The sequence below is a fragment of the Oryzias latipes genome, chromosome 6 (genome assembly GCF_053564925.1).
Source record: "Oryzias latipes strain Hd-rR chromosome 6, Olatipes_Hd-rR_3.1".
NCBI classification, from domain to species: Eukaryota; Metazoa; Chordata; class Actinopteri; order Beloniformes; family Adrianichthyidae; genus Oryzias; species Oryzias latipes.
This window is the reverse complement of record NC_136242.1, coordinates 10183643-10206441: the sequence shown is the minus strand read 5'-3', so window position 1 is coordinate 10206441 and position 22799 is coordinate 10183643. Positions and strand designations below refer to the sequence as shown.

Below are 22799 nucleotides of genomic sequence, written 5' to 3'. Positions count from 1 at the left end.
TCCTCAATTATATGCATCATATTTTCCAATTTATGTGGCATTTCTATCACTATCTTCTAATTTGATGGTAAAATATACCTCCTTTGTTTTTGTTTTTTTATTTCATACATGTTTTAAGATGCGTTATCCTCCCAGTGCATTTTTGTGAATTTGAGGCCGATAAAAAAAATTCTGTTTAATGTTTGAATTGCTCACTGAGAATCTGCAATATTTTTGTTGTTTTTAATATTTTTTAATTTATCAGATCCGGGATGCTGGCTTTTTTTTCCTACAAAAGACTAACAGGTAGCTGCTGCTGATATAACGGGAGACTTTTACCTGCTAAGCTGCTGGATGTTTGGTTACTGCCAAATCACAAGACCAGGATTAGCATGACCAGCTAAATCTCTGGCTTCCTGCTGCTGAAACCTGGAAGAAGGAAGAAAAGGCTGCACTTTACCCATGAACTATTTTAACAAGGACTATTTAAAAAAAAATTCTTTAACAACTAATTAGGTAAAGAACTTACAGAAATTGTGTAGTTGCAAAACTATAAAGAGTTCAAACATTTTTTTCCCTGAAAACACCCCACATGTTAGAGCTCAGCAGCGACACAATCATCTAAACTTAGATGGTGTGATCCACGTCTCCCTCCTGAAATGACACAGCCCAGACTATCATTTTATTTCATTTTCTGAGCCACTTCACACCATTTTCTCTTAAAGCCTAGACAATAACACCGAGCTTTCAGAGAGGACTGAGCTCATTTTAGGCAAATGAGGTTGAGAACAGGGAGATAACCTTTTGATGTGGGTTCCAATCAAGCTCTGCTAATCTGGTGAGTGTATAAATATGGAACCCAAGGCTTTTGTTCACCCTCATTAACTCACTTTTTACTTAACTTAATTTCACTTCATTTATTTTCAATGGTACATAGTACCAGGATGAGGAGAACAGTGATCTAACGGCAGTCTTTGCTTCATTTTGCTATTTTATTGAAGATAATATCCTTGATTTCAGAATGGTAGTTAGGAAAAAGAAAATGCTTTTTCTTTCTTAATAGTAATTGACTTCCAACTTTAAAATGATAAATAAAGGGTGACCATAAATCAGTTATTACAATATTGCATCAACTTTTTCTTCCCTCGCATTCATCTGAGTCTGTGAACATGAATGTTTGGGTGAATTTTGGTGCTAAATGCAAAGTCACTATAGGTATTTCTGTCCATCTGCTGGACTTCTGAGTGTGGATGTAACCCAGCAAACAGGAACCAGAATTGTGAAAAGGCCCTTTGAAACATTTTTTTCTTATTTTAGTCTCTCTGCTTAAATTCTTGTCTGTCTTGCGGAGCACAGTGTTGTTTGTTGTTTCCTTTACATTCGGATTTTACGCCGAGTCACTTTTAGGGATCAGCATGCGACACGAGAAGTTATGTAATTGTCTTAACATTTTGTGCTCTAAAGTGTAGTTTGGTTTGGATCCAATACTTTGAGAAGCTTTTTGTGTAATTTATCCCAAACAAGCTGCTCTACATCAGAGTGGGTCTTTGAATAAAACAGACTTGTTCTGAATTGAGTTTCTCTGTTTTATTTAAAAGCCCACTCTGATGTATTTTTGGTGTTTATAACATGTTCTTGTTGCATGTTTCTGACAATGGAGGACATAATTAAAAAAAAAAAGATTAAAGCTGCGTTTTAAAGTATGTATTTATTTAAATTGTTGTAAATCAGGAGCAGACAAAAAAATACAGTTTGAAAAAGCTTGTAATTGTTACGTAGACATTTACAAATGGCAGGCCACAAGCTCCCTGTTCCACTCCATTCTAATGCATCCCCTTTCAGACAAATAGATCCATGTTCGTCTTTGTTTTCCTCGTCTGAGCTGACATCTGGATCAAAGCTGTATGACTGGATAGCTTCAAAATTGATCACAATTTTTGTTGCACCACTAATGTTAGGTGGGGGCTGTTATTGAGTGTAAGGTAGCATTAGAGAGTGTAAACAGAGGGATGAGAGGTGAATTTCTAATGATCTCCTGCAACTGCAGAAACTATGTCCTTCAAATGACAGGTTTTTGGATTTTGGCTAAAAACTGCATAAGCATTATAAAATACCACTAAAAACACTTTAACAATAGATCAAACGATGATGGCAGTGGGTCTTTAAAACCCTATGACCTCTACTAGTGGAATTTTCTTATTCCCATTCCTTTTTTATATTTTACGATTTATTAAATCATTATACTTATTTTAATAATCAAATAAAACACAGTGTGAGTTTTCATGTGGTGCTGTTTGCATAAACTTTATGGTTATTATCATCACCAGAAATGCAGACTATTTATAGTAACAGGATTTTCTGTAAACGATCATTACTTTGCTGTATAACACATAACTGTATGAGTTAGCAAAAATGAAACATTGTACTGTATCCGCCTGACATTGTTCATCTGTGCTGACATAGAATATGATGCTCTATTAAGCACAGTTATTTCACCTCACATTCAGGTTGTCTGTCAGTTTTTGCTTTATTGATTCAGAATTAAAAGGCTTCTTTTTCTAAAAGGAAAACTCAATCTGTGGTCTGGTCAGAAAGCTCTATTTTGATAGAATCTGAGCAGACTTTAGTCCAGTGCTGAAATGCTGTTGTGTGTGTTTCTTTATTTGAACCTGTACCTTTGGTTTTCCTTGAACCTTCCTCTCCCCATCGTCCCTGCACTTCCATATGTGGAACAGGCTAACTAGAGCAACGCAGTAGCTGGCCCTTCGGTTGATTGCTGCTCCGCTTTAGCTACCTTTAAACAGAGTGTTCTCATTTTGGGAGTTCAGACATGGATATTTATATCAAACGGGTCAGCTGAGGAAGAGCCAAAACGAGCAGAAGCACAGCGTCTGACAAATGACCTTCTTTCCTTTGGGTCCAGCTTTTATAAACAGATTTGAGCTGAAGAGAGAAGAAAAGTGAAGAGTTCACCTCCCAAAATCATGAAGTTTCTCAGCACAAGCAGGGAAGAAGACATTCAGCTTTTCTACCAATCCACATTTTTTGTGAACAAATCAGATCTTTATGGAAGCTCAACTAACAAATACATAAATAAACATAATTAAGTATAAATGCAAGTGAAGAAAACTTGATTTTTACAGCTAAAAGATTTAAACTGTCAAAGGGGCGGTTCTATTGTTTATCAAACATATGGAAAAATGGAGACAGAACATTATAATTCCATCTGCTGATCATTTTCTACTCCATTAAATACATTTTTATTCAAAAAAATATTTATCAATATAACTGATTCATATTTTATTGCTATTCATTTCAAATTTTAGTTTTTGCTTTCTGTATAAGAACAGGAGATGCCTGCTTCAGGATATATAAAAGACTTTAAAATGTTTAAATGAACAAATGTGTGTTTTACTTATGAAACCCTTTTTTTAATTAAATGCAACCTTTGGTATTTCACTTTTGATATTTTTAACACCTGAATTTATGTCCATTATGAAAAAAACATCTCAATAACGTTTTTGCTTTCAAGTAGATGTTAAATTACGGTAAGTTCGAAGCAGAAGTGGTTTGATGTGCATTTGCATCAATAAGCATCAAGGGGATAGTGCTAGTTAAAGGCTTTAAATTCTTCTTTTTTCTAAAAAAATTTCTTTTGCCTGGTTTTGAACGTTTCTTTGCAGGAAATTTTTGTTCCAGCTTTTTTGCTCCTCACAGTGTCTCTTGGCAGATCCCTGAACGCCACAAACGTAGAGTTCAGCTGCAGATTAATTTTTTTAAATCCTGAAATTACTGTAGGTGTCTTTTGTGGTGAATTACAGGTAAAAAGTAGGATGAGAGATGGCATGCAGATAGTATCCACATTTTTAAAATCTCATACATATTATTCCAATAAGAAAAAAATGGAGTGAGAAAAAGCCAATCAGCTCACAAAGGGATTCCATTAAAGCCTTACAGATTATATTATTAGTACTTTAAAAAGTACACTTTATCAACCACTCTTACAGTTCTTCTTTTTAAGTTTCTATAACTGTCTCCACTTGTCCACCAGGCGATGGGAGGATGTGACCTGTCTGTGTGGGATGTGTGTACTCTAAAAGGATGTGGAATAGCGGATGAGGCTGAAAACTGATGCCGTTAGGACTCTTACACAAACACATTTAGGATGAAAAGCGGAGTGACATCCTAAAGACTGACTCACTTCACTGCGTGTCTCAGAAACAGCTCTTTTGCTCAAAATTATTCTCTAGATTGGTATGATAGAGATTTTTTACACTTGTTTTCTCTAAAAGTGTTATGAGGTTTTAGTTTGTCTCATTTAAAGGATTCAAAGTAGGCCAAACTGGTACTGTTCCCAGTTCCAGTTCTGCCTTACTCTCATGTTTCGTCACACAGATTCCAGCCTGGAGGACAGACTCAGAAAAAGGCGGTTCTGCTCCTGTGCGGAAGTTTTCTTTATTGGAGTCAGTTTCCACCTTAATTCAGGTCAGAGAGAAAAACCTCCAGCATGAGAGACAACCCTATTTATCATCTTGACCCATCAACTTTCCCAAGTCCTTCGGTTATTTCCTCTTTTTGGGGAGCGTTCTCTTAAACCCTAAAGGTTTGTGGTGGAAATCCCAGCAGGGCTGGCATAAACATCAATGATATGTTTTTAAATCATCTATCTTCTAGATATTTGTAGATAGTATAAACGTTTGTGACTTTACATAGTAAATAACTGTGTGGTGCAGAGGTTAGCGCTCTTGGTTTAAGTCCTGGCTTGGGGACTGTTTGGAGCTTGCATGTTCTCCCCGTGCTTGTGTGGACCCTCTCTGGGGACTCCAGCTTCCTCCCACCGTCCAAATTATCCCTAGGGGTGTGTGATTGTAGCCCTGTGTCAGTGAAGTAGTGACAAACACTCCCCTCGCCCAGCAGTGGGCAGGATAGGCTCCAGCAGCCCTGTGACTAAAATGGGTTTAGAAGATGAATGAATAGCAAACAGCTGATTAATCCATGAAGAGGAGTTGTCAACTTTATTTCGAGGCCACTTCACACTGTTTTAATACTATTACATTTGAATACATTTACTTTGCATCAGCATTATTTTTGGCTTGAAATGTTCTATTTTATTGTGAATGTCGTGGATGTCCTTTACAAATGGGATTCTATTTTTCAAAGCACAGACAGACAGATGGGTGGAGGAAATCTGTAAACAGCCAGAAGACCTAGTTTATGAAATATTCTACAGCTTCCAGTAAAGCCTTTTTCACATCCATAACAAATCTGATGCTTTTTTCAATTTGACTATCGATTTATCCAGTTTTGAAACGATTTTTGAATGGTTTTGTCAATTTGATTTGATTCTGCATCAGAGAGATTAATCTGGTTCCATCCTAGGAACAGAAATCGATTCATCGATTATTTGTTACACCCCTAATGATTAAAGAAAAAGCTAGGAATAAGTAAAAGTCCTGAAAGAGTTATCATTTTAATATGTTTAAAAGGAAAAGGAACAAGATTTTCTTTCTGAGGTTGTGAAACATTAAAGTTGACCAGAAAATGGTTAGATTATTGTCTGTCATTAGAAGTTTGTGTAGCGTGATTTGTTTCATTTATAGTGTTTTTCTTTGTTTCTTCACTAATTTTTACTGAATTATTTTAATTTGCTTTAAGTTTCACTAAAGTTGCATTAATTAACAAAATGAATGTTTACATTAATATTCCCATGTTTATATTTGGTTCAAAATAAATGTAAAGAGTAGAAGAAACCACATTTCCAACAATGTACAAACGGATTTGAGACAGAATTCTAGAATTTTTTTAGCAGATTTCTGAGGAGTTAAAATATTCTCTTTTTCACAAAGCAGCAGTTTTCTGGTAAAAACAGCTTCAAATTGAGTTTTGTTTACAAAACTGTGCTTTGAGAAGTAGTATTTTATAGTGTTGTTTTCAGAACATAAAATAAGAAATTGCATGCACCACTAAGGCCGCATTTACACTGCAGGTCTTGATACTCATATCCGATTTTCTGACTATATCCGATTTTTTTGACGACCCGCTTACATCATCTTTTAAAAGTGACCCGTATCTGATTTTTGCATTTACACTATACAATGCTGAAACCATCAAACGTAGACGTTCTGAGGACTACGTAGCAGCATTTCAGCATTCCGCGGACCTCTTTCGGACTTTTGTGACTGCGGTTGTCATGGAGGCAAGGCGGCGACGGAAGGAGGCGTGGCCTTGGGCGCTCCAGAGGGGATGCATGGGGGAGAAAAGGGAGGGCTGCTCGGCTCTCTCTGAGTTTTGAATGAGGACGTGTTTGAAGACGTGATGTACTAACAGTTTGATCCAAGTGTTGAACCTTTCCTGCGCGATGACTTCTCTTTTCCGACCGTGGTCAGAAACACACGGGAGATTTCCTCAGGGTTCTCTTTTCCGTTCTGAACCCTCAGCCTCCAGAGTGGGTTAAGAAAGACTCCAAAACTTTTGGGCGAGATGCCTTGTTTTTAATTTACGGTTCTCCGACACTCCCCCGCTCCGCGCTCACACCCCACCTCTCTCCTTACACACACGCGCGCAAGCATGCGCGCGCACGCTCACACACACACACGGTCCCCATCATACACGCCTCCCAAAGAAATAAACGGCTTCTAGCCTGCTGTTCCATAGCAACGGTGTCCAGCTTCATTAATTACCGTTTGCGTCCGGACCAGACATAACAGCGGTTTCCGACTACAGTCTGAAGCCTGAGGCTGAAAGGTAACACGCTGACAGCAACATCAGCGCACAAAAAGCACCTTAATAAGTCATGTGATCTCAGTTTGTGGTGTCCTGAGTTGATGTCACTGACATACGACTCGCATTTACTGGGGAATATCCGATTTGTCTGCTTACATGGCACACGCAGATGCACGTATCCGATTCGTTTCCGATTTATTTCCACATATGAGAGAGGCCTGTATCCGATCTGAGAAAAACGGAATCCATGCGCCTTTGTCCTGCTTACACGTTCACCGATCATATCCGATCTGTGCCACATGAGAGGAAAAAATCGGAATTGGGTCACTTGAACCATGCAGTGTAAAGGCGGCCCAAGTTGTATGAATATTAGTTAAAAGGACTGATGAATCCAAGCCAAAAGCACAATTTGTTAATCTACAGATCAATACACAAGTCATGCTGTTACTACTTCATAGCTGAACCCTGAAGGCTCTTTGTCTATGATAAGACATCGACCCATCTGAGGTTCTGGATTGTAGCATCAGGGATCTAAGTGGTTTCACATTCCCAAGCATGTCCCTGCTTCACAAGCCAGGATTTCCTAACTTTAATGAATTAAAAAGTTCTCAGATGGGTAGAGAAAGTTTAACTGAAACAACACAGCTGGATTTTGTCATCACAAACAAAATAACCAAACATTTATCACAAAACAACAAAGATAAGAATTTTTCATACGCGACCTTTTGAAAAAATTCAAGAGAGGAAAGTAAAGACGATTAGATTAGACAGTCTTAACTTCAGAGTTGTTGTTTTTTTTATCTCTGTAGTGATAAGGGGACAAAAACAATATATTTTTTAACAATATGTCTATATGTAAACAATTGTAATGAGAAACAGGTTTTGACCGCTCAAGTTGCAATCCAAACTTAAAGAATTTAAAGAAAATATCGCATGTTGGTGTATTTGTGCAGGCGGCGCATCCATCAGTTGTGAACAGTTAGAGGAGCGGTTCTGATCAGTCAGTGACTATCAGTGACTATCAGACAGATGGCCTTTGTCGGTGTGGTGTCTCTCTGTACCAGTCTGACACAGCCACTGACAGAAGCTGAATCATTCTCCTCTGTTCACCTGAGAAAGGCGCATCTGGAGGTCAAAGGGACGCTCTGTGTCTCTGGGCCGGGCTCTGCTCACAGCAGATTAGCAAACGTGGTGTAGGTGGATGAGCGAGTATTCCCAGTGTCCTTCACTGTGACATTTCCTCAGTGCTCTTCAGCAACCCCCTGTCATCCAGCCACAAAGTAGAAGACTGCTGAAGTGACAGAAACCCCCCTACCGGACCGCTGTCCAAGCATGTTCTCTGCATTATTCTAAACAGAGATCCGCTTTCATCCTTTCTAAACCAGTTCGGATGAGTCATAGTACCTTGTTCTTAAGGCGGTTTTAGCCCATCTATAGGGGAAAACATACCTGTCGGTGTGTTACCATGGTAACATCAACAGAGGGAGCCACATCTTCTAGTTTGATTCAATTTCTATTGGCTGTTGACCAGAAGTTCAGTAATCTGTGTTGGAAAAAAAAAAAAGCTTTAACACTGAACAGTGTTTTAAATTATGTGTTTATTCTTGGTTTGTAAACAACTGCAATAGTTGTGAGTGAGAACAGTTTGACCAACTTCATACCCAAAATGTTGTTAGATAGATGAGAATTGTTGTGAGACATTAATATGCATTGTCATAGAAATGTGTACTTCACTCCAAGTGTTAAATATAATTTGCAAAAATTATTCCTGAATTATGTCTAATTGAGTTGAACAAAACCTCCAGGTCACATTTGCAGCATGTTTCATCCTTGTGCTCCATGATAATGAGGCTTTCTGCTGACTCATGTGGAAACAGAGTGTACTTCTCCTTCGGTTGCATGTAGAGCATTGACAGGGTGTCCGTATTCAACTGCAGTGATTGCAGCTTTAAAGTCCAACTTCACACAGAGGCAGGCATGGATTTCATGCAGACGGGTATGGTGTGCTAAGACTCATGGGGCTGCACTAAAACTCATGCATGACCGTTATTAATTGTACAGCACTTCAAGCTGCACCAAGTAGAACTTTTTATAAATAAAGATTGATTGGCTGATTCATTCTAATGCATCCACTTACAAATAGGCACACTAATGTCTTTATTTCTTAAGCTGGCTTCTGGCTCAAAACTGTACAGCTGGATAGCTCCAATATTCCTTATCATTTTTGTTGCACCACTAATGTTAGATTGGGGTTGTGAGGGGCTGTAAGCTAGCGGGAGACATGTAAACAGATGGATGACAGGAAATGGGGACAAAATTGCATTCCGCCAACGGTCCCGCCCACAACTCAGAGGCCAATTTTTAATGAACCACTGCTGCTCTGCAGAAACTATGCCCTAAAAAACGACACAGCTATTTTTATTTTTTTTATTTTTTCTTGATTATGTCGTTTTTAGAAAAAACGACATAATCATATTAAAATACCACTGGGAACACTTTGAAAATAGATACAAAATACAATACAATACAAAAGATGATTGGAGTGGAACCTTCTTGCTAAGTTTCAAGCAAGGAGGCATTGGGTCCTGTTCTTAGAGTCTTTAGTATGACATAACCATGTGTTTGAACCTCTAACCTTCCAGTTTCAGAGCAGACCACTATGCCACTGAGTTGTTTCAACTGTTTACCTCTATCAACAGAAAATCTCAGTTTTTATCCAACAGATTAACATTTTGCAATATAACCTTTTTTTTCTTGCCCAGTTTCCCAACAGAAGAAGCTTACTGCCAAAACAGTTTATCTCTTTCTGTCTGAGTAACAAAGCTTTGCAAAGTAACATTTCAACGTTTTTTTAGGCATTTCTATAACTCGGTTTTTACTGCACGGGATCATTTACACCCAATTTATTTTAATACTCACAGTCTGACACCCAAAATAAAAAGAAACTCCCTGTGGTGGGCATTTTTGATCTGTGCTGAAACAAAGATTACAATTACAGCTAAGAATAACATTATGGAAATGGGTTGTGAATTGATGTGTCTGATGCCAAAACTACTTTTTGTCAAAAAATGGATTTTAAGATTAGATTTGTTGTAATTTACATCTGGAGTTAGTGAACTATTGTTTTCTCTTTTTTCTTGTAATGATGAGCTAGTGAGTTTATGATGCTCTATGTCTGGAAAAAGTATTGGTCTCCTTGTTTACCTTCAAATGCCATTAAAAAATTACTTTTCACCTTTTGGGGCAAAGGATAGTCATACAGAGTTTTCTTTTCCTCCAGGACAAAGGACGCTCCACCACAGAAGTGATGTCCTAGAGACTGTTGTGCTGGTCAACCCTTCTGAAGACTCTGTTATATCAGAGGTATGCTTCATGTTCTGAGATGCTGCATCACTGATATTTATGTGTTCTATGAAATACAATATCTCTGTTTTTTTGTTGTTGTTTTTTGGGATTTTGTTCATTTATGCATTTAAGGAAGATGTTTTTAACTAATTTTTTCTCCCGTTGTATGTCTCAGGAGTGTTGTCTCTACTTTATCTGTTTTATCTTTTCCCTGTCCCAGATCCAGACTCTGCTCACAGACTCAGCAGGACACAAGCTTCTGGTCTTGAGTGGCCAGAGCTCAGATCACGGCGGCCTTCTCCTGCAAACTGGGGTCTTCAACTACCAGATCTTTTCCAGAGTCATTACTGATCCTGGGGTAAGTGATGTGCAGGAAATCCTTCATATGTCATTTGTAGCGTGAGGCTAGAACTGGACATGCAACAAAAAAAAAACCTCCCTATTCACATCCTCAAAAATTGTTTGACCCACCAAAGGATAATTGAAGACTTTGTGTGTTTTTTTTGTAGGTCACTGCGTTACTGGGAACAGCAGCCCCCAAGCAGCAGGCAACACTTACTGTGTCCTGCCGTGGGGAGGTGGGCTGGAGCTCCCTGGGACAGCTGCCGCCTCTGCGGGACATCGTGGACTACAAACTAAATCCAGAGCCTGTCCTCCCCAAGATGGACGGAGTCAAAGAGTTCACAGAGTATGTCTCTGAAACTGTTGACGTCCCATCTCCTTTTGACCTCCTGGAGCCCCCCACTTCTGGCGGCTTCCTGAAGCTGTCAAAGCCATGCTGCTACATCTTTCCCGGTGGACGAGGAGACTCTGCTCTCTTCGCAGTGAACGGCTTCAACATTTTAGTAGACGGAGGTTCAGAACGGAAATCCTGCTTCTGGAAACTGGTCCGTCACTTGGACCGTATCGACTCCATGCTGCTCACACACATCGGTGCCGACAATCTTCCAGGCATCAATGGGCTTCTTCAGAGGAAGATAGCAGAGCAGGACGAGGAGCACTCACAGGGCTCCATGAACTGCAGTGACTGGATGAAAAACCTCATCTCCCCCGAGCTTGGTGTCGTGTTCTTTAATGTTCCGGAGAAGCTCCGCATGCCGGAATCTAACCTTAAAGTCAAACGCAGCATTGAAGAGGCCTCGCTTACGTTGCAGTACCTTAGCAAACTTGGAGTCAAGCCAGAGCCTTTGTTTAGAGTTGTCAGTAACACCATTGAGCCCATCACGCTTTTCCATAAGATGGGCGTGGGAAGACTAGACATGTACGTTCTGAACCCCGTGAAGGACAGCAAAGAGATGCAGTTTTTAATGCAAAAGTGGGCCGGTAACAGCAAGGCCAAGACTGGCATAGTGCTGCCAAATGGGAAGGAGGGAGAAATCTCTGTGCCCTACCTGACATCAATCACAGCCCTGGTGGTGTGGCTCCCTGCCAGCCCTACAGAAAAGATCGTCAGAGTGTTGTTCCCTGGGAATGCACCACAAAACAAGATACTGGAAGGCCTGGAAAAGTTAAAGCATCTTGACTTCTTGCGTTACCCTGTAGCCACTCAAAAAGAGATTTCCTCTGGAGCTCCTCCACCTGTCATTAAACAAACCAAATTAAAACAAAGAACTGACAGCAAAGAGAGTCTCAAGTCCTCTCCAAAGACCACAGCAAAGGCTTCAAAGAAGGAAAGTGACTTGCAGGATAATGTGTCAGCCGCCACAGAGGCAAAGAGCGACTCTGTGATTGAACAGGTCTTCGAGAAGAAAGAAGAGAAAAAGCCCACCAAGACTATCAAATCTAAAGCCGAAACTCCAGAAAAGAAGAAGCTTCTGAAGGAAAAGTCACTGAAGAAGCATTCCAAGGAAAAGTCGGCAAAAACAGAAGAAAAAAAGGACAAGGAAAAGAAAGAGATCAAAAAGGTGAAGAAAGATGACTCTGCCAAAAAAGACGAGAAAAAAGATGCCAAGTCCAAAGAGGACAAGAAGAAAGACGTGTCCAAACCTGAATTGAGAAAGATCACAAAGCCTGACCTGAAACCACTTACCCCAGAAGTGAGAAAAACTTTGCATAAAGCTAAGGCTTCAAGTAAATCCAAAACCGCAAAAGGCAAAGCATCAAAGGCTGAGCCAAAAGAAGATGTGAAACTCACTGCTGTGCAGCCAGAGTCCACTGAGAGCAAATGTGCTGAAGGCACTTCTGCTCTCTCCACGCCTGAAGACCTCACCAAAGAATTTGAAGAACTGGAAAAGGAAAAACTTAAAGCTGAAATGGAAATAAATGACGTTTCTGAAAAACCAACAGCTGAGAGTCCCATCCCAGAGAAGAAGGAAGCTGAAGAAACAGCTTCAGAGATCCCGCGAGGAGCAAAGTCTCCTGAAAAAGAGGTCCCTGAATCCAAAGAAGACATTAAAGACAGAGAGAAAGAAATGGAAGAGGCTGAGGATGAGGGAGCGGAAAGTCAAGATGAGGAGGAAGTAGAAGAAGAGCTCCCCGCAGCAGAAAAGAAAGTACCAGAAGAGGAGGAGGAGGAGGAAGAGGAAGATATGGGGATAGGTGAAGATGAGGATGACTCCAAGGGGCAAGATGTAAAAGACGAGGAGCTGGACAGGAAGCATGAGATAGAAGAAATGGAGAAATCAGAAAATCTGTCTGCCAAGGCAATGACAGTACAGCTTAAAATGTCACCAGCCAAGGATGACATAGAGGAAGAGGAGGAGGAAGAGGAGGCTATTGAAAAGGCAGAACTGGAGGAAGTGGAAGACTTAGATGTGATCGCAGATGAGGAAATCAACGAGAAACCTGGAAATGCTGCAGAAAGCAAAACTCTGGACATTTTGACTGCAGCTAAATATGAGAAAGAGGACGAAGAGGGCTACCTGTCACAAGTCGAAGGAGCCACGGCTCCCATACATTCAGCTCTTCCAGGAGCTGCTCCAGTCGAGGCCATCTCCTACATCCAAGATGAGACAATTCCAGGCTACTCGGAGACAGAGCAGACCATCTCAGATGAGGAGATACACGAGGAAGCAGAGGACAGAATACCTCATCTTCAGTACGACGTTGGCGTTTATGACATCTCTGTTCCAGATCAGACCGGCTCTTTTGTAAACATTCATGGCATGAGGGAAATGCAAGCCGCAGCCATGACCGAGAAAGGCTTTATTCCGGGTGTTCAAGAGCAAGTGTCTCTTTTCACCAACATCATGACGGCCCCTCTAGCCGAAGAAGAGCACGTGTCCTCTGCAACGTCCATCACAGAGTACGACAAAATGTCCTCTCTTCCTACTTCAATCGCCGAAGATCAGTCTGTGGCGTCTACTGCAGCTCCTGCTGCCGAGGAACTGACCAAAACTCCATCTCCTCTGTCAACTACACCTAAAACTGCTGGAAGCAAAGAGCAGCCGCGCTCTGCAGAAACTTTGTCCCCACCTTCTTTGGAAGATGATCAACAGTCCAAGCCTTCAGCCGAGGATTTACAGCTTCCTGTTGGAGCAGGAAGGACAGTAGCTGAGGCCCCTCATGCTACTGAAGAGGAGGAGGAGGAAGAAGAGGAGGAAGACGAGGAAGACCAAACCCCTAATGTTGATATTTCACTGGAAAAACTTCAAGAGGGTTATGCTTCATTTCAAACTCCAAAAGTTAAAGAGACAGATGAAGAAAAGCTCTCTGGCCAAGGATCTCCTGGAAAGGCCCACCATGACCTCACACCGGTGCATCTACCAGTCGAAGAGGAAAATATAGATGTTGTCGCTCCTAAAGATATTTCCTCTGTCGTGCCTACTAGACCGTATGGATCGGACTCCGTGACGTCAGAGAGTGAAGAGCGCTGCTTCAGTCCGGATGATATCACTGTAAAACTGGCTTCTCCAGCGCAGTCTGGGCCCTCGAGTGCCGCTCACTCTCCCCTCCGACAGTCACCGTCGGATGACAAGACGAAGACCTTCCCTGATTTAGAGCTTCAAAAGCAGGAGAGGCTTCCCGACGGGGATAAGAAGAAAGAGGACGAGGGAAAAGAAGCCGACAGTCAGAAAGGAGGTGAAACTGAAATTGTGAGATCTGAGGAGAAATCTGATGAACCTAACAAGAAAGATGTCGTGAAAGAGTCAGACACTGTATTTGTGCCAAAAGATAATGAAAAAGAGGCAGAATTTACTCCTGCACTGCATTCTTCAGAAGTTGGGAAGGAGTCCCTCCACTCATTTCAGGACAGAGGAAGGGACTCTACTGGGCCGGCACCAGGAAAAAGTCCAGAGTCCAGAGAGTCCTTTAGTGATGACGAGGATAACAAGAAAGACGATGATGGCAGTCCATCTGCCATTAAAACTAGCTTTGTGGAACAAGACAAAGATAACGATGACACCCTAAATGTCAAACGAATGGAGGATGAACAGAATAAAGACGTCTCCACCGCCAAATCCTTCATAGATGGAAAAGCAGAGAAAGAAGCAGCAAAGGAGGAAACTCCTGATGTTAATAAACTCGACAAGGAGGAAATGAAAAAAGACGCTGCTGTCACTGATGGTGCAGTTAAAGATGAACACAAAGAGCTTTTGGTCAAAAGCAGTGAACAAGCAAAGATGGAAACTGTTCCATCTGAGGTTAAACAGGTCAGAGATGAGGAGAAATGCAAGGAAGCAACCCAAGGAGATCAATCTGACCTCAGAACTGGTGATGATCACCTGGAAACACAAGCCAGGAAAGAAGTGCCTGATGGGAAGGTTTTAAAAGTTGATGAGAAGAAAGAGTCAGAAAAGACAGACACGTTGGATGTTTGCTCTGTTAAGACTGACGAGACACAAATAGAGGATGTCCAACCTTTAGATATTAAAACCATCAAAGGAGAGAAGGAGAAAGATTCTGCAGTAGACACATCAATTCCTGAGTGCAGCTATGATCAGAAGAAAGAGGGGAAAGAAAAATCAGAAATTGAACTAGCAGAAGAGAAAAAAGAGATGGAAAAAAGTGAGCTCGTCACCAAACCCCTCACAGATGAGCCAAAGAAACAAGAGGAGGAGTCCATCACTGAGCTCAGCAAAGAAGAAGTTATTAGTAAGAGTAATGAATCATTAGCAACAATGAAAGAAGAAAAGGAGAAAAAAGGAAGTGAAGATATTAAATCATCCATAAACCTCACCAAGGTAGAAGATGTGACAATTAGTAAACAAGAGACTTTTGCAGCTAAGACAAGTGAGCAAGAAAAAGAGACCAGCCAAGAAGATAGCATGGAGATTAAACCTGGCAAGCACGATGACAACACAACCAGCAAGGAAGGGCCATTCTCTCCAAAACCTGCTGATGAGGATAAGAAAGAGCACTTGGACAAAGATATCACAGCATTTATTAAACCTTCTTCTTCAGAAAAAAAAGATAATCTGCTTAGTCAGGAGGGGAGTCCTACAGAGCATGAAGAAAGTAAAGATGCTGGCGGTGCAGGTAAACCTCCCCTGAGGGATGAGCCTGTAATGACACATGAGGATATTGGCTTCTCTGACACACCAACCATAGCAAAAGCAGAAGAAACACATCACACTGACAAACCAACGGGTGCAGGAGAAAAAGCACAAGAAGCCACCAAAGACATTTGTGCCCCTGAAATGATAAAAGACGATGTAACCATTGAGGAAATTCCTGATGTTAAAACATCCAAAGATAAGACGGTCTTGAGGGATGCAGTGATGGTTGCTGCACCCACCACACAGGAGGAACACAAAGAATATTTATATGATGCAGAAATAAAGGAGGAGAAACTAGCAGAAAAGAAGGAAACACTCAGTGTCAAACCCGAAACAGAAGAAAAAGGAATAATTCAGGATCAAAGCATTTCTGTGAAGCAAATAGAGGATAGTAAGGACTCCACTGCAAAAACAATATCAGACATAAAACTCAATAAAGACGCAAATACTGAGTCCACAGCCAATGCGGAGGAGAAGGCTGGCACCTCAGAAGAAAAACTCATAGACGATGACTCAAAAGAAATGAGAATGACAAAATCTGAGGAAGAAATTAAGGTGAAAACAGTAGATGAAAAAATTGATATTCCTGAAAAACCACAAGGAAAGGAAAAGGATGTAGAAGATGCTTTTGTTAAAACCCCTGAAGATGACAAAAGAGCAGAAGCACGTTACATTGATGAGAAACAAACACAAAAGCATGAAGATTCTGAAATGACTGGCCAAAAATCCATTTTGGAGCAGGATGATGGTGAAAAAGAAAAAGAAGAAGACGTGGATGAGAAATTCATGGAGATAAAAGACAGAGAAGAAACAAAATATTCATTGAAAGCTGTAGATTCTGGTGCTGAATTTGTCAAGCAGGAGATCTCTACCCTGACGAGTGGACCCACAGAAGACATAATAGGCATTGATAAATATTCTTTTGAGTCTGATTCCAAGAAAACTGATAAAGAAGTGGACAACCTTCAGCCTAAAGCTGTTGAAGAGGAGAAGGCAGCAAAGGACGATGTTCCTGATGTTTGTACTCAAGATGCAAAAACCGCTGACAGGCTTTCTGAACCTCAGACAGAGAAAGAAACATTCTCTCCCACCCAGCTGCATGCAAAAGAGTCAAAGGTCATTAGTCAGGAGAAGGCAGAGAAAGAAAAAGATGATGCACATGTTGCTGAACTGAGCAAAGAACAGAAAATGGAGAAAGAACAGGAAAAATACTACACTTACGAAACTGAAGACATTAGAGATGAGAAGGTGCAACCAGTAGAAGATGAGAAGACGAATGAAGGAAAGACTGTTACTCAGACAAAGACGGATGCAGTGATGGAGCATGAAATGCCTGAGCTTGCTGATGTGGAGCTCTCCAAAGAGGAGAAATGGGAGAAAGAGGAAGTTCAGGAGAAGGACCTGGACAAAAGCGTTAAGCAGTCTCCTTCAGAAGCAACACTTTTAGGGTCCAAGTCAGATTACAAGCCCACCTTCTCTGTTCAGTCGTCAGAGGAAGGCCGAGACGATGAAGAGGAGGAACAAATTTGCATGGGAGGAGCAGGCTCAAGACCCTTGACAGTGGAGCCTCAAAAATATGAGACTGACCTTCCTTCTGCGGGATTGTCTTTCACCCAGACTCCACAAACAAGTGATCGAACGGAACCACGTCAACAGCCCACAGTGGTTATACCGACACTCACCATGCAGGAGCCTTCCGTGGATGAAGACCTGAAAGAGTACGGAAAAGACACCTGCAGCCTTTCATCTGAAGCTGAAAAAGACATTGTGACAACAGAAACAGCCTCCGCACCACTAGCTCAGCCAGAACCGTCTTTTGATGTGACATCCAAAAAGGAGGAAACACCTCGTGTCACTGGAGCTGCAGAAGCAGAAAAACTGTCAGAATCAGCCGAGAAAAAGCCTGTGCTGTCAACGGTATCCAGCACTGACAGCCAACCAAAGAGCTCCACGCTCTCCAGCACAGAAAGTCAGTCTAGTTTAGAGGAAACTTCGCATGATGTCAAGCTCACACCACCATGCATAGGCTCAGAGGTGGCCAAGCCGGATGAGAAGACAGGAAAGGAAGCAGAGAAGGAGATGGAAAGAGAAAGGGAAGTTGCTTCCCCAGGGCTATCCCAGCATTGTTCATATTTCATGTTGGACAAAGAACCGGAAGACACCAAAACTCATTCTGACCCAGAAAAAATGGAAACTAGGGAAAAAACGAGCTCAGACAGCAAAGTCATTGGTGGAAACATTCAAGATGTTGGTCCGTCCAAATATGAGCCGTATGAAAAGCCTCTCTTAAAAGATCACAATCTCGACTCAAGAGACAAAAGTGAGGTCTCTCCAGGTTTTGATCATTCCTCTGACATGTGCTTTGACGATAATAGAAGGACAAGCCCAACAGATGATGCAGGAGCCATCTACCTTCTGGATGATCAATTCAAAGAAGAACCTTTGTCCTTCAGTAGAGTTGACTACAGCCCAACTTCCCTCACGGAGAGTGAAAGACGCAGCCACCACAGCCCGAGTGCCTCTCATGAAGATGAAGACAGGGAGAAAAGTCAGGAGAAGGATCGAGAGGCAGGACTCAGTCCTTCCAGTGTTGACATGAAGCATTCATCTTCAGATATCCAAGATAACAAAATGTCCCAAGCTGCCAACTGGTATTCTTTTACTCCCAAAGAGGATAAACCAGAAAAGTCAGAGAGAGAGAAAGAAGAAGCAGAAGAAAGTTCTCAGAAACTGACAAAGGGACTAGGTGGTACTGTCACGGCCAGCTCTGTCATTTCTTCGGCACCCCCCTCATTAAGACAGGAAACGCCTTCTCCCTCATTCAGCCACTCAGATCTCAGTGCCTCAGCTGCAGGCGGAGCTTTTGTAGAGTTCACAGAGGAAGACGCGACAGACAAAAGGAAAGAGAAATCTTTGGAATTATTCAAGGAAACAGTGACTTCCTGTCACAGTCCAGGAGAGGCATCTCCATCTGGTCGGCCTTCCCCTGCAGAAAAAGACATTTTACCTCAACAAGCATCACAGTCAGCTGGACATGAAACAGCAATGGACTCCAAGTCTGAAGCCACCTTTATAGGACATGAAACAGATGAGAATGTTTTGGCTTTTGATAACAGTCACACCAGAAGCTCCGATCCAGGTATGTCTGTGAGTTTTCTCATGGGTAAAGAGAGCTTCATGGATAAAAGGCTATTGGTAGAAGGTGAGGATTTTAACGTTGGTGATGATGAAGATGAAGACGAGGAGGAAGAGGAGGATGAGTCAAGCGATGTTGACATGGAAAAGGGTGCCAGAGAGCAGTTTGAGAAAGAGATCTGCAAGCAAGATTCTGATGACACCGTCAGGTCAATAGAGAAAGAAGACTCAAATAAAACAGCTCAGATCCCTGAATCAAGCCAACCTTCACAGGAACCTGTCTGTAAAACAACTCCTCATGAGGACTCTGGTTTTCTAGGTGCAGAGAGCAGCAAGAAGGATGTTGGAGGGAAACCAGACAAAGAAGACAGACTTGCTGAGACAACATCAAAAGTTACAGAGATGAAAAGTCAAGATGTCAGCAAAACCTTTCCACTGCCTGACCTGAGCCCAGTCAGAGCAGATGAGAGCAGGTCTGCAGTGGCTGAACTTCTAAAACATGACAAGGAACAAGAAGATAAAGACAAAACACATTTTTCCACTGAGTTTTCCTCAACATTGACAGAAACTGCTTCATCTAAAGGATCAGAGTCCAAGAAAACAGACAAAGAGCAAGTTTCACCTTCACCAGAGTCTACAGGTGTCACACAAGAAACTTGTCAAAAGACATTTCCAAGCCGCTCTTTGCCAGCTCCTCACTCAGAGTCCAAACCTTCATCTGGCCCATCCTCTTCGCTAACTGATAGCTATGCTGATATTGGACTGAATAGGTTGGCGCAATATTCTGAGCATTTTCCAAGTCTTCAAAGCCAAGATGGGTCAAAGCATGGGATGAAACAAGCCCCTTTGCTTTCAGATCCCTCCCATCTCTCAAAGTCAGATAATTACACATTTTTAGGCCAAAGAGATGTCCAAGAAGAATATCTGGATGATAAGACGACAGAAAACAAATGTGAGGAAACCACCCCATCAGATTGCACTTACACCTCCCTGACAGATACTGCTAAACCACACTCTTCTACATCATACAGCTACACTTCTTCTGCTTCAATGTCAGCTCTCTTGAGCCAACGTTCAGGGGATAGAGCTGAAGCTACAGCAGTGTCTGACGTGTCTTTAGTCCAAGAGGAGCCATCACTGACAGTGGCATCGTCAAGCTCATGCTTTGGAGGTTTTCAGAGAGATGAGTACATGGAGGTAATGACAAAACCTGCAACAGACGTGCCCAAACCATCCTCTCTGGATTCCTCCATCACTGCCAAGCATCCTGAGGACAAAGAACAAAGAACAGATATAGAGTTGAGTTCCACCATTACAACATGTACTACACCAGCCTCTCAACAAAAGGTAGAGCCTTTAAAAATGCCAGAATCTTGTTTTGATGTGTCTCCTCTTGAAAGGGCTGGCCTCTCTGACAGTGGGCCTTATGTCAAGGAGCCTGATGCACTTAAAACGGAGAACGGCACCCTTCCATGCCGCGTTGATTGTGGAAAAATCCCAGTGGCTGAACAAAAAGAGACTTTTCCATCAGTGTCTGAGTCCTATTTGCTTCAGAGTACCATGTACTCCACGGACACAAAGACAGTGACCATTACCTCCACCACTGTTGTGTCTAAGCCTGACGCAATGATGGAAACACTCCAACAAACAACCTCGGTCACTCCACCAGCTGATGGTGGAGCTCCCATAGCTTCATGTGCCATAACAGGCCTGCCCAAAACAGATGAAAGTAAAACGGAAATGTTTCAGGTAGATGAGGGGAAAAAAAGTGGAGCCATCATGAAGGATGTTGCCAAAACGTCAGTGACCACCTTTAGAGAAAAAGAAGAAACAGAAACACTGAAAGACACAGAAAGTAAACAGAAAAAAGATGGAAGAAGCACAGAAGATGGAGAACCAGCTGAGTTTAAACTGAGTCAACATGTTCAACTGGAAAAAGAAGGAGATAAAGCAAAGGAAGAAAGCTTGTTGAAGATGCCATCAGAACGGTCAGCATCAAGAAGAAAGAGCAGTATATCTGATTGGGAGCTCATACAAAAACCAGACGACTTCCCCGATGTCCCTCCAGGTTATGGAGATGAGGAGGAGGAAGAGACAGAGGGAAGAGCAAGGGAATGGATGAGCACCTCCCACGGCACATCTATGTTCTCAACTCAAGCCTACCACAAAGAAACATCTAGGAACGTGAAGACTGATCGGCCGTGCGACTTGAACACTGGTGCAGCTTCCTCTTCCGCCTCTGCTCAAGGGTACTCCTCCTGTGAATATAAACATCACAAAGGGGAGCTTTCTCCGTCCTTTATCAACCCCAGTCCTCATCTCCTCTCTAGCGATGAAGGTGAACAGGATGACCAAGGTTACCGACCCCAGGAAGGGAGTGAGGATGATCATGAGCAACATTCAGTTAAACGGAGATCCCACAAGCAGAGGCACTATCATGGAGAGGCAGCTGCAGCACCACACCAGTCTGGTTTGACTGTCACGTTAGCGGGTGAGGAAACACCACCCACATCTGCGAGTGAATCCATGCCTTCCCAGTCTGACTCCGACGTGCCCCCAGAGACTGAGGAGTGTCCCTCCATAACAGCTGAGGGGAACCTGGACTCTGATGAGGATGCTGAGCATCTGCCCGTGGACAAGTTAGCTTCCGCTGGCGCTGACGGATCCCACCACTCTCCATCACCACGTTCGACTCAGAAAACTCATGACCCCCTTCCCACACCAGTGAAGGATCCCCTTCCCCACCCTCCCCACCCTGATGTGTGCATGGTGGACCCAGAGGCTATTCTTAATGATCACAGCAGCACAGAGAAACCTCTGAAGAAGGAGCACAAGACCACCAAGGGGCTGAGGAAAAGCAAACCCAAGTCAGCATCTCCTGCTCGTAAGGGGGAGGGCAGGAAGAGGTCTTCCACTCCCGCGAAGCAGACAAAGGGCTCTGCCTCACCTCGATCCGCCTCCCTCAAGAGGAAGGAGACAGATAGAACCTCCAAGCTGATCAAAATGTCGGAGAGTCAAGGCTCTAGGAGTGAGCTTCTCAACCCAGGAAAAGGCCTGGTCAACGGCATCAAGAGCAATCCATTATCTGCAGCAGGTGAAATACACTCAGCAATTACCCAAACTCTGAATCTCATTTGAAAGAAAATGAGAATAACACAACACACAATTTGTCTATTCTTAGACAAACAAACAAAAAGAAAGCAAGCTTACTTTTTTTATGTTTACTCCAGAAAATCATGGAACCCCACTACTGTATATTCTATTTGTTCACCACACAAAAATAATGTATTTTAGCTCTACTTTCATTCTTTTTCAATAATTTAGAAGATTAAAAAACATTAATTGTTTCTTGAAAAATTAAAATAGTTGAAGGTTTCCTTTATGCAGTGGATTAGTGAGCAAACTATATTATTTAAAGGGCAGATACCATGCTATTCTTAAGCCTTTTGTAGTAAACCATATCCATGTATTTGATAATATATTACACTTGGCACACAAAAGGATGATTTTTTTAAATTAAATATGAGTTCTTTTCCTGAGTTCTTTTCCAGTCCAGAGGTAAGACGGCTCGATATCTGAGGCACCGGCTTTCACTCCGTGCGGGTGCCGCCCATTTCACGACGTCAATCCAGAGCCAGCCTCAGCAGTGTGTCTGCGTATCACCCACAAAAACGGACGACATCCAAAGTTTTGTAAAGATGGATGTGAATATTATGCATAGAGAGAGAAAAATAAGCATAGAGCTGTGCTGGCAGTGCAGACTCTTCCTGGAAGGGGCTCTTCTCACTGGTCTACGTCACAATGTGAGAACCGGCTCGTGTCATGGGTTGGGAGGGGCTGGTGCCCAGAGCGCAGTTTTTTTGCTCAGGGGTTTCTTTTTGTGAGGAATAAACATTATAATACACCTACAAGCTCAAAAAATAATTTTGCATGGTACAGGCCCCTTTAAAGTCAAGACTTGACATACTTTCCCAGGGAACACCTTAACATCATCACAAAGCTTGTTATTTTCCTCACCCACATCACAGTTGAGTGGTAGTTGTTTCTCTTTCAATGAGAAGGATAATGCAGCTTTAAATGAGCAGCCTGCTTGTTTACTCCCACCGGCGGCATTTCTGATGGGTCATGCTTACAGACGCTTTAAACAATGAATTAACAATGAATTAAAACAAGTATTAA

At 42.1% G+C, this 22799-nt stretch overlaps 1 protein-coding gene across 5 annotated transcripts in view; it reads left to right on the top strand.

Annotated features, from left to right (window-relative positions):
- Positions 1-22799, top strand: part of map1ab (microtubule-associated protein 1Ab) — a 64983-nt gene that overhangs the window by 36368 nt on the left and 5816 nt on the right. For all 5 annotated transcript variants that reach the window (XM_020703813.2, XM_011475815.3, XM_078948420.1 and 2 more), the window contains 3 exons: positions 9983-10065; positions 10268-10405; positions 10557-21714. In XM_020703813.2, the coding sequence (XP_020559472.1) occupies positions 9983-10065; positions 10268-10405; positions 10557-21714 (11379 nt within the window). The remainder of the gene's footprint in view (positions 1-9982; positions 10066-10267; positions 10406-10556; positions 21715-22799) is intronic.